Source organism: Aegilops tauschii, chromosome 3 (assembly GCF_002575655.3).
Source record: "Aegilops tauschii subsp. strangulata cultivar AL8/78 chromosome 3, Aet v6.0, whole genome shotgun sequence".
NCBI classification, from domain to species: domain Eukaryota; kingdom Viridiplantae; phylum Streptophyta; class Magnoliopsida; order Poales; family Poaceae; genus Aegilops; species Aegilops tauschii.
Genome location: NC_053037.3, coordinates 464,171,102 through 464,182,778, shown reverse-complemented (window position 1 = coordinate 464,182,778; position 11,677 = coordinate 464,171,102). Strand labels below are relative to the sequence as shown.

The 11,677-nt window shown below is 46.5% G+C and overlaps 2 protein-coding genes across 2 annotated transcripts; both read left to right on the top strand.

Moving 5' to 3' along the window:
* Window positions 1-2,936: 2,936 nt before the first annotated feature.
* On the top strand, window positions 2,937-4,416 carry LOC109739431 (histone H2B.3-like). Its single transcript, XM_020298521.4, has 2 exons — window positions 2,937-3,495; window positions 3,608-4,416. Exon 2 carries the CDS (start codon window positions 3,831-3,833, stop codon window positions 4,245-4,247), a length of 417 nt encoding a protein of 138 aa, XP_020154110.1. The 5' UTR covers window positions 2,937-3,495; window positions 3,608-3,830; the 3' UTR covers window positions 4,248-4,416.
* Window positions 4,417-8,014: 3,598 nt separating this feature from the next.
* On the top strand, window positions 8,015-8,850 carry LOC141043026 (uncharacterized). The gene is made up of 2 exons (XM_073511943.1): window positions 8,015-8,569; window positions 8,665-8,850. Exons 1-2 carry the CDS (start codon window positions 8,015-8,017, stop codon window positions 8,848-8,850), a joined length of 741 nt encoding a protein of 246 aa, XP_073368044.1.
* Window positions 8,851-11,677: the final 2,827 nt, after the last annotated feature.

The window sequence follows — 11,677 nt, the reverse complement described above, 5'->3', positions numbered from 1 at the left end:
AAGCATTTACATGTTTGCATCATGGTATGATTTTGTTTATGAATGTGGTTATGGTATGGTTTCATTGGTGGATATGTTGAACATTCCTAGTGAGTTACATTGGTTGTTAAAAAAATTACAGCGAGATTTTAAGCCATAAATGTCTGGAAAAAAATATCCAGTTTCATAAAGGATGCATCCTTTTTGTGCCTAGCATTGGGGATGCCTTCTATTGTGGCCCTGTGCCGAGCTGTAATTATGATGGGAGACCATTCGGCGGTGAGAAGTTTTAGATCGGGCGGTTAGGGTTTGCGCGGTCGTGGTTTTGGTTTCTGACCGGCAGCGCCCAAATTTATCACTTGTAGAATTTTGGTTACGATAAAAAAATATTGCCATGCAGATATTGGTGTATTGTTAAAAAGCAGTTTCTGAACATCAAAAAAGAAGCAATTGCAATTGGATTGCCATGCGTTTTTATTGTGTGGAGCGTGCGACGAGGCAGCCGGCAAGGTACGACCTACGCACCGCCTCCCGGCGGTCTGTGTTCGTCAAGTCCGACGCAACGCCGGAACGGGTCCGCAACGACTTTGACCCGTCGCCGCGTGGCCTCTACCGTTCCATCACCACCACACGAAATATCAAGCATTTTATATAAATTATGTTCGAACTTTAATGAAATCCATTCATCGTGTTTGATGAATTTTATTCAATTTCATCTGGTTATTTTAAATCTACTTTGAAATGCATGCAATAGAACTGAACATTCGGCTTTCGTGTCCGCGAATGGTCTCGTGTTTTTGTACTGATTTTTTTAGGGAGGTGTCTTTGTACTGATGCGCCGTAGAAAGGCCAATTGATATTTGGACGCGTCTAGGGAATGGCCGGCTGCTCCGTAGCGTTTCGGAGTGGCCTATCATTTTAGGTAACTTTTTGTCTCTTGTCATTCCTTATAGGAAAAAACGCTAAAAAACGTAATTACCAGCCAATCATTATGTATAGCCATTCACTCTATACTACACGTCCCATGAATCAAGTGTGAACATATTTAATTCAGATTTCTAAATTTTAAAAAGTCATAACTTTTGAACCAGACATCGGAATTAAGATCCGTTTCCATCGTTGGAATCCTCGTGACGTGCTCTTCAAAACTAGATTCCACATGGATATGTTTCGACAAACTTTTTCGTGTGCAATTTATTCCCCGTTTTGTGCAACTGGATAGCAGTCGATGTGCAACTACCTCATAGTCGATGTGCAACTTTCTCTTTACGCGTAGACATACAATTTTCACTAATTCGAACAGGTGTGGAAGTTTCATTTTTCTAAAAAATGTCATAATTTTTTAACCAACATCAATATTAAGATCCACTTTCACCGTTGGAATCCTCACAGCGTGTTCTTTGAAACTAGACCCCGCATGAGCATGTTTTGACGAACTTTTATGTGTGCAATTTACTTCCCGTTTGGTGCAACTGCCTGGTAGTTGATGTGCAACTGACTGACAGTCGATGTGCAACTTTTCCTCATACCCGTGGACATGATGTTTTCATTGATGACGCCTCCACCCTGGACTATACCCTACTAGTGAGGTGTGCAACTTTGACTACTGCCCTGGCCAACTGCATATAAGTCGATGTGCAACTTTCCTCGACCCGTAGATGTACAGTTTTCACTGTTCGCTGTCTTGGCCAACTGCCTAGCAGTGGATGTGCAACTTCCTATGTTGCCCCGGCCAACTATGCCAACTAGAGCATGTAACTCCGCGGTTGTCCGTCTGTGACTATGACATTGCGCGTGTGCAACTCTCGTGACCATGATTGTGTGGCTATGCCGCCGCGTGTGTGCAACTCACGTGGCCGTGCCTGAGCTACTATAACAACGAGAGTATTCAACTCTGCAGCCGTGCATGTGAAACTATCGAAAGAGAATGTGCAACTGCGCAATCTATGCGTGAGCAACTATGACAGACAGGGTGTGCTCAGCAATCGCATGTGAGCAACTACTCCATCGCGCTTGTGCAACTCTCGCGACAAACGAGGGTGGACACGTATGCCCACAAGAGTGTACACCTATGCAGCCATGCGTGTGCGACTATATATATGCGGGCGAAAGTGCAACTATGTGGCCGTGCGTGAGGTACTACACCGACGAGAGTGTGCAACTCCATGCGTGTGTGCGACTATGCCACCACGCCTATGCAACTCTCGTTTGTGAGCTACTATGCCGAGTGTGCAACTTAGCGGTCGTGCGTGTGCGACTATACCGCCGAGAGTGTGCAACTCCGCGCCCGTGCGTATGTGACTATGCAGACAAGAGTGTGCGACTCCGCTACCACGCGTGTGTGACTATGTCAATGAGAGTGTGTAACTCAGCGGCCGTGCGTAAGCTACTACGCTGACAAGAGTGTGCAGCTCCGTGGTCGTGCGTGTGCGACTATGCCACCGCGCGTGCGCGACTCCAATATCGTGCGCGCGCGGCTGTACGGATGGTGTGCAACTCCGATTCACATGTGTGCGACTATGCCGACGAGTGTGTGCAACTCTATAGCCACACTTGTCCCAATGTCAACGAGACTGTGCAGCTCCGTGGTCATGTATGTGCGATTATACCCGCGTGTGCAACTCTTGCAGTCGTGCCTGAAGCAATTATGCCAACAGAGTTTATACCTCCATGGCATAGTAGTCTTGTTGTGCAATTTTTCAATAATCAATATCCAACTAAAACTATTATGTGTGCAACTAAAATTACTGCAGATGCCAACAAATTATAGAAACATCAAAAATAGGGCTTTCGAAACATAAAAAAAGTAAAATTTACGAATTATAGAAAAATGGATGGATTTAGATGCAAAAAGACGAAGAGATAAGGTTCCTATCTATCTCTTCGTGTGTGTGGATAGGAACAAGCTGCCACGATGCGTTGGCTGAAGGTAGCTGCAGCGCATAGCGCTAGCCATTGCTGCTACCTCATCGTCTCGGGCAGCCGTAGCTCCAGGAGCCGCAACGGGAGTCCGCCTGCAGCAAGACAAGTCGGAGGGCGCCGCTATCCTATCGTGTCTCGTCGTCGTTGTAGCGCCAAATGAGAGGGGCGTACTCACGGCCGATAGCCACTCAACTTGTTTCCCCTTCCCTCAAATCAATTCCAGCCATGAGCGCCTCCTTCTACAACTCCGGCGAAGGGGAAAAGCTCACTCCACCTCTCGGATGGAGCGCTCGGAAGGTGGGTCAGCGGTGGCCGACACGAGTTGGAGCAGAGGCGGCCGCGCGCGAGTTGGAGCGGAGGCGGCCAACGCCAGAGGGGCGGCGGCGACCGGCGCGAGATGTGGCGGCAGCGGCCGGCGCGAGAGAGGCGGAGGTGGCCGGCGCGAGGGGTATGAGGACGAAGGGCGTGGACGCGGGGTGGATGGCGACAAACGCTAGCGGTTGAGAGAGCACGACCAGGTACCACCTGGCCCGTGCGCACAGCGATTCGGGCGAGATGTGCGGCCAGGAGCCGGCCGCTCGCGATGCCTAAAAAGTGCGTATGCATTTCAGGTTGATATTTCGGTATGCGCGCGTGGCTGAAACCCATCTGTCTTCTGCACTCCCTCAAAAAAAAAAATCTGTCTTCTGCACGCCCACCACGTCAGCGATCCGCGCCGAGGTGCATCCAACCCGTCCATCGCATACAGCGGCGAACGGCTGAGATCGTATCAAATCAATCAAGGCCACCGATCCGTGGCACGCACCCCTCCACCAATCAGAGCCCGCCTCTCCTCTCCAATAAATCCTCCGCGCCCTCGCCGCCGATTCCTCACCAGCCAAACAGCACCACACCTCTCCCCGTCCAAGTAGCAGCAACCAACGGCATCCATGGCCCCCAAGGCGGAGAAGAAGCCGGTGGCGGAGAAGGCCGAGAAGACCACGGCGGGGAAGAAGACCAAGGCCGAGAAGCGGCCACCAGCGTCCAAGGAGGGCGGCGAGAAGAAGGGGAAGAAGAAGAACAAGAAGAGCGTGGAGACGTACAAGATCTACATCTTCAAGGTGCTGAAGCAGGTGCACCCCGACATCGGCATCTCCTCCAAGGCCATGTCCATCATGAACTCCTTCATCAACGACATCTTCGAGAAGCTCGCCGGCGAGTCCGCCAAGCTGGCGCGCTACAACAAGAAGCCCACCATCACGTCCAGGGAGATCCAGACCTCCGTCCGCCTCGTCCTCCCCGGCGAGCTCGCCAAGCACGCCGTCTCTGAGGGGACCAAGGCCGTCACCAAGTTCACCTCCTCTTAGATAGCCTGCTCTTGTGTCTTCTCTGAATGTGTTGACTTCTCGTGGCTGTTTGATGAATCCATTGTACTCTGTAGTTAGATGTTCAGAACGCACCATTTTGTAATTTGCGAGGACACAAATGTTTCAGGATTTGGAGGAAATAGTAATGGTGTTGCTTTGACCTGTTTCATGCCTGAATTGTTGCCATGTATCTTCTTCTACTGATCTGTCAGTCCATGGTCGTCTGTAAGTGCCTGCAGACTTAAATGTATGCAGAGTGATGGCGCGGGGGTTGAAACGGAGAGCTGGTGCTCGACGAAAGAGCAGCACGTCGACGACGGTTGTGTCCAGCTTGTGATTTTGTCTGTAGAACAAAAAAATGCCATGCTACTGTGGTGACATAACTGTGCCATAGTGTTCAGGAAATCCACAACGAAGAGTTGAATTGTCCACACGAATTCTCATTTTATTGTTGTTGCAGCACAAGTGCCTGTCCATCTGCTGTTTAGTCAAGTGTCTTTATCGTCGCAAGCGACCGTAGTAATTTTGCACTGCAATACACACGCGGTTTTCAGCACTTCTCTAGTTCGATATTGCTGCTCAGGACTCTAGACGTTCTTTTGCTGAACAATTCTCGCCATCGCTGCATACATGACGGCGGCTAAGCAACACAGCGACTACGCTGCTTCAGACAGCAACGCATTTTTCCACGATCCCGAAAGATGGCTTGCATTTTACAGTCGAGCACTGTCGCCGGCTTACGAATGCCCTCGCGCTGTTTGATTTCTCTTTGTTCCATTGCAATTCAATTTGCAGTCATGGATTTTTTGTAATGAAACCTCGTCAGAGGGCAAGGTAGTAAAGATAGAAAACAATCCGATTTATAAGGAAAACTAACAAAAACTACATCATAAACAAGAAAAAAAAAAGGAAACACATAATAGCTACGAGCCTACGACGACCCAAACCGACCACCACCACCTAACACGACCACCTGAGTGACCGAGAGCAAGATCTTTGGAGATGGCTTCAAGAAGTAAAACAACACTCATGGTCATCACCTGGTTTTGAAATTGATGTGAATTTTCTAACTGAAATTGACATGTGTTACTGGAATGGATACGTTTTTGTCTACTAAAATAAATCATTCTTTCCAAAATATATGGTACTGATATATTTTTTTGGTACTAAAATTGTCATTTGTGGTACCGAAATCGTTGTCGTACTGAAATATATAATTTCACTTCTTTTGAAATGAAATTGATATTACTTATCAAAAAAATTGTTAATGAATAATGATATTGTGATGGATTGGACACTAAAATATGATATTGGTATGAATCTGTTACTCCCTCCGGTCCTAAATAAGTGTCGCAGGTTGTAAGTTGCACTAAACCCGCGACACTTATTTTAGATCGGAGGAAGTATTTGTTACTCAAATACTCGTCACTTGATTATGAAACAGGTGAAATTTTTATTGAAATTGGTGTGCGTTACCGAAATGGATATGGTTTTGTTTACTAAAATGAAACCAAGGGATAGTGCTCAGGGCTCCCTTGTGTTGGGAAACGTAGTAGAAAACAAAAAAATCGCCCTACGATCACGAACCCAAGAACACTATGAAGATGCATTAGGGTTTTAGATCGGATCGTTACCAACTTTGAGTTTCAGCAGAAGAAGAGTCGGTGTAGATCGTTGGTGTAGTCCCTCAAACCGTCCACGAACGGTCCCTCGAACCAAAGACCAAAAGCATGACCTCTCTATGGATTGCAGGCGTACATGCTTCACGATCTGGCAGCGCTTCGCCGTCCAGAGCTAATCGCCACCGGAGAATTAGAGGGAGAAGAAGAGAACGACACAAGGCTTCTCAATTATGAGGATTACATACAAACATGTCTAGATCTAATTCACGAAGTAGGGAGTGTTTGACAAAAAACTACCAGTTTAGGGGTTCGCGTCCCACAGAACTACCACTTTTTTAAAAGTGGCCGAAAACTACCAAAAAAAGTAATCACGTGACTAAAAACTACCAGGTTGACTGAATGGTGGTTTTGACCGTTTTAACCGCGATTCTGACGTGAGTGGCCCACGTGCCAGGCTGGCGGCCCGCCTAACGGCTAACGGCGCGCGCGCGCAGGGCCGTTAGAGCCGCTCGTCGGTCGCACCTGGTCGGACCAGGTCAGACCTGGCCGGCTCCCCATCCCCACCCTCTCTCACTCTCCCCCGAGCTCCTCCCTAGCCCTAGCCGTCGCCAGCCATGGCGGCTGTGGATGCAAACTCCGGCGGCGATTCAGGCATACCTCCGGGCGGCAGCGCGGCGCAGCAGCCTTCTCAGTCCGAATCTAATCCTTCCGCGGGCGGTGCACAACAGAGGTTGGATTGGTCGGCGCCGGCGCGACCACCGTCGACGACAAGAAGCAGAGCTCAAGGTCGGCGGAAGCTTCCTCGTTATGCGGGCGGCGGCAGGTACGGCATCTCATCCAGTAGATCCCACCATAGATTGTGAGATTCAGAGAATCAGTAAATTAGGCTAGTTTTTTGCATGGTTAGATTCAGTTTGGTGACCTTGCAAATTGTTAGTATTGTGCATACTTTGTTGTGTAAGAAACTGAAAAAAGCAGTTTGACAGAAACTCAATATTGTGCCTAGTTAGGTTCAGTTATCCTGTTTTCAGTTAATAAAGGTTTTTCATTTTATAATTTTCAGAATTGATGACCCAAAGTGGTCAATTTGGTTCCATTTCAATGCCAGAGAATCTGTGGTTCGAAATTTATACCAGTCAGACATATCATATTTGACAATGCTTTCTCTTATTGGGAGTGAGGGCTTTGTGGCTGATGATTATATGTACTATCTATTTGATGAGGAGAAAGGATTAGAAGGTTTAAATAAAATATGCTGTGAAGATGATGTGCAGCAGATGTTGGCACACTCTCATAATGAAAAGTTTCTGAACATAAGAGTAGTGGGAGCTCTTGAGGAATGTAATGCATATGAAAATCATGAAAACAGAGATAGTTATTTTGCTGAACATTGCATTAACACTCAACAAAGTTGCACTAAGTTGGTGGATATAAGCATGGACAGAAAGGAAGAGCTGAAGAAAAGCATGGTGCAGAGAGAGGCCGACCTTAACCATTTGGAAGGTGACACTGATGTGTCTGAATTTGTTTCTGATGATGAAGCTGCAAATTCAGGTTCAGATGGGAACAATGTGGATTTTCAGTCAGAGTATTCCTATGAAGATGAAGCTGCAAAACAAGATACAACAGTGGTACAGAAACTGAAGGTAGTGAGAAAACCTGGTCCAACCAGTAGATCCCACCATGAGGTTGAGAAAATGGAGAAAGCAGATTGGTTCCCTGAAGCAGATGAAAAATGTTTCCCTGATGATTATGGCATCAGTGATGAAGAAGATGAGCCTGAAGGATCCTATAAACTACCAAGTGGTAGGAAGAGAAGGAATAAGAAGTTGAAAGACAGGATATGGTATGCACAAACTCCAAGGACCAGTAGAACAGTTCTGTAAGGGCTTGTGCTTCACCACTATGTATGAGTTCAGAGATGCACTTAGGGATTTTCACATTAGGATTTTGAGAAATTTTCAATACCACATAAATGCCCCAGATAGGATTATTGTTTGGTGCTCAGAGAGAGCCGCCCAGGGATGTGATTTTTATATATGTGCCTCTAAGTTATCTCATGAAAAAACATTCTGCATCAAGAAGTGTGATATGTTTCACACTTGTGGAGCATGTGCAGAGTCCACAAAGGTTACTACTAAGTGGATGTCAAGGTCAGTAGAGGCAGCATTGAGAGAAGACATTGGATCTCCTGTGGATGCATTAATTAAGAAGACCAAGACTAAGTTTTCAGTGGATGTATCAAGAAGTGTGACATATAGGGCAAGGAGGAAGGCTGTTGATGTAGTTCAAGGTGACCACAAGCAGCAGTACTTGAGGCTTAGGGATTATCTTCAAGCAGTTCTTGACACAAACCCAGGTAGCAGGTGTATAGTAACAACATTTGAAGATCCAGAGAACCCAGCACCTACTCCTAGATTCAAGTATATGTTCTACTGTTTAGCAGCTTCAAAGGAAGGTTTCCTTAATGGTTGCAGACCATTCATAGGTCTTGATGGATGCTTCATCAAGTTAACCACTGGACAACAAATTCTTGCAGCCACAGGAAGGGATGGAAACAACAATATTTATCCTATAGCTTTTGGTGTGGTTGACAAGGAAGATGGTGAAAGTTGGAATTGGTTTTTAACTCAGTTGAGATGTTGCATTGGCAGTGGCAACAAATTTGGAACATACACTATCATGTCTGACAGGCAAAAGGTCGGGAAGAATTTCATTGAGCAATTTAGTGTTATTACTTTTTTTTTAATTATTTCATTTTTTTTCAATTGTGTTAATAATTTGTGAATGTACAGGGCTTGCTTAAGGCAATAAATGAGGTATTCCCTGATTCACCTCAAAGGTATTGTCTTAGGCACATATATGCAAATTTTCAATCTGCTGGATTTAGAGGCCAGGAACTAAAGAAGTGTATTGACAAGGCTAGCTACTCCTACACTAAACATGGGCATGAACTAGGCATGGCAGAGCTGAAAGCATAGTCTGAGGATGCTTGGAAATGGCTCAAAAAAATTGACGTCTCTACTTGGGCTAGGTTTGCTATGGACCATACTTGCAAAACAGATTTAGTTGTGAACAATCTAAGTGAAGTCTTCAACAAGATGATACTGGATGTTAGGGCCAAACCAATAAGGACAATGTTTGAAGGGATAAGGACCAAGCAAATGATCAAGAGGCAACAAACTAGGGAGAAGTTACTGATTAGCAGGTGGACAATCACACCAACCTATTCAGAGATTTTAGAAGAGAACAAGCAGTATGCCAAGTATTGCCAGGCTGACAGAGCTGGTCCAACAATTTGGCAAGTTACTAGCAAAGAAAAACAGTATTGTGTGGACATGGAAGGGTATACAATTGACTGCAAGAGATGGAACATGACTGGTGTACCTTGCAGTCATGGCATATCTGTAATGACAAAGCAAAAGCTGCATCCTGAGGACTTTGTCAATGACTTTTTCAAGAAGCCACTTTATTTGGAGACATACAAAGAAATTATATACCCTGTTCCTGGTCCAGATTTCTGTCCTCACACAAACACTCCAGACATTGAACCTCCTGTGTTCAAAGAAAAGGCAGGCAGAAAACAGACTGCAAGGAGGAAAGGAGAGTCTGAAGTTCCTGCCCCAAGAGACACCAGTAGGATGGGAACAATTACCTGTGGAAATTGTGGGTTGGAAGGACACAAGTATACAAGTTGCAATAAGACTCTTAGGCCTAAACTGCAAATGAGGAAAAACAAACACCAGGTAATTATCAAGCATCAGAGCAATGTTTCCTTTTACATAGTCTAATCTAAGTTAAGTTGGACCTTTAATGTAGGAAAACAGGGCAGTCTATGCACCTGCTCCATCTTCTCCAGTACAAACTCCAAGAGCATCAGCTCCTGCTGCATCTGCACCAGCACCACATGCAAGAGCACCAGCTCCTGCTGCATCTGCACCAGCTCCTACTACAACAGCTAAAAGGGGTAGGCCTGCAGGTGGAGGGAGAGGCAAGGGATTCAGTGCACCAAGATCTGTTGCTGCAACTTCAGATGTTTTGGATGGTAACAAAAGGAAGAGGTTTGCAAGCAGCAGATTGAGGGGTTATTTCTATGCAAGTGGTAACTGACACTATAAAAGGTAGAACTTCTCTCTTTGAACCTGTTTGAATTAGTTTAGAACCTGTTTCACTTTGTTTTGAACCTGTCTGTACTTTTCTGCATGAGTCTGTCTGAATTTGTGTGAACCTGACCAAACCTGACTGTACTTCTATCCAATTTGTGGTGTAACATGGGCTTCCGTGTTGGACCTAACTAACCCACCAAGCCTGCCACACTGTCTACATAAGAGAGGCCACCAGAAACCACTGGATCCCTGCGCCTCATTCCCCTTGACCAAAACCTAGCCGCCACTGATGGATCCACAGTTAGGGGAGGTAGTTGATGAACAAGACGAGGTTGCTAGGGCTGAAAGGAGGGCCAACCGTCGAGCACAGGCACAGGAGCGACGCCAGAGGATTGCTGCCATGATTATGGCAGAACGCAACCAGAATGACGTGAAGCAGTTCAAGGAGGTGTTCCCAGAAGGAACCAACATCATAGATGAACTAATCATCTGGTGGGCCAGAGACAGGGCATCTTTCCATCGATTCCAAGCAACAAGGAAGAGATGGACTCAGATCCTGGCTGCAGTAGAAGGAAGACATGATTGGGATTAGTTCAACGCGGTAGTTTTTGACTAAATTGTGGTGTTCTGAATCTGCTTGTCTTGTGCTCAATATTGCCCTGAATCTTGTTCTTAGTCTTGTTTTGAATCTTGTCTTGTTCTGAACTTTATGATTGCAGTGAAGGATGCAGTTCAGGGAATGCACCAACCGTGACGAAGACGATGCAATGTGGCTGCCTGAATCTATGTTAAAGACTATGCTTATTTTCTGAACTATCTATGTTTGGGTTGTTGAAAAATCTATGATAAAGACTATGCTTATTTTGTAAGAAATGTATCCATGGCACAGTATTTTTAAGTCTGAACTTATGCCTGAATCCATCTATCTGCATTTATCTAAATGTTTCTATACTTGGGCTTTGCTGAAATGTGATTTTTTGGTCACTCTAATTTTTGAAATACTTTGACCAACAACTACTCCACTGTTTGAGCACATAAGTTCCAATCTGCTGGGTTTCAACAAAGACTTCAATTGTTGGGAATCGTAGCGTAATTTAAAATTTTCGTACGCTCACCAAGATGCATCTATGGAGTCTACTAGCAACGAGGGGAAAGGAGTGCATCTACATACCCTTGTAGATCGCGAGCGGAAGCGTTCCAATGAACGTGGATGACGGAGTCGTACTCGTCGTGATCCAAATCACCGATGACCGAGTGCCGAACGGACGGCACCTCCGTGTTCAACACACGTACGGTGCAGCGACGTCTCCTCCTTCTTGATCCAGCAAGGGGGAATGAGAGGTTGATGGAGATCCAACAGCACGACGACGTGGTGGTGGATGTAGCGGGTCTCCGGCAGGGCTTCGCCGAGCTTCAGCGAGAGAGAGAGAGGTGTTGCAGGGGAGGAGGGAGGCGCCCAAGGCTGTAGGTTGCTGCCCTCCCTCCCCCCTTTATATAGGCCCCCTTGGGAGGGGGGGGGGCCAAAACCCATCTAGGGTTGGCGGGGCGGCGGCCAAGGGGTGGAAGGGGTTGCCTTGCCCCCCAAGCCAAGGGGGAAGTCCCCCACCCTAGGGTTCCCAACCCTAGGCGCATGGGGAAGGCCCATGGGGGGGCGCCCAGCCCACTAGGGGCTGGTTCCCTTCCACTTTCAGCCCATGGGGCC

Excerpts from the sequence above, each read along its gene's own strand:
- LOC109739431 (XM_020298521.4), top strand. The coding sequence starts at position 3,831 with ATGGCCCCCAAGGCGGAGAAGAAGCCGGTGGCGGAGAAGGCCGAGAAG.
- LOC141043026 (XM_073511943.1), top strand. The coding sequence starts at position 8,015 with ATGTCAAGGTCAGTAGAGGCAGCATTGAGAGAAGACATTGGATCTCCT. Across the intron at positions 8,570-8,664 it reads TCATGTCTGACAGGCAAAAG|GGCTTGCTTAAGGCAATAAA; the intron begins GTCGGGAAGAAT and ends GTGAATGTACAG.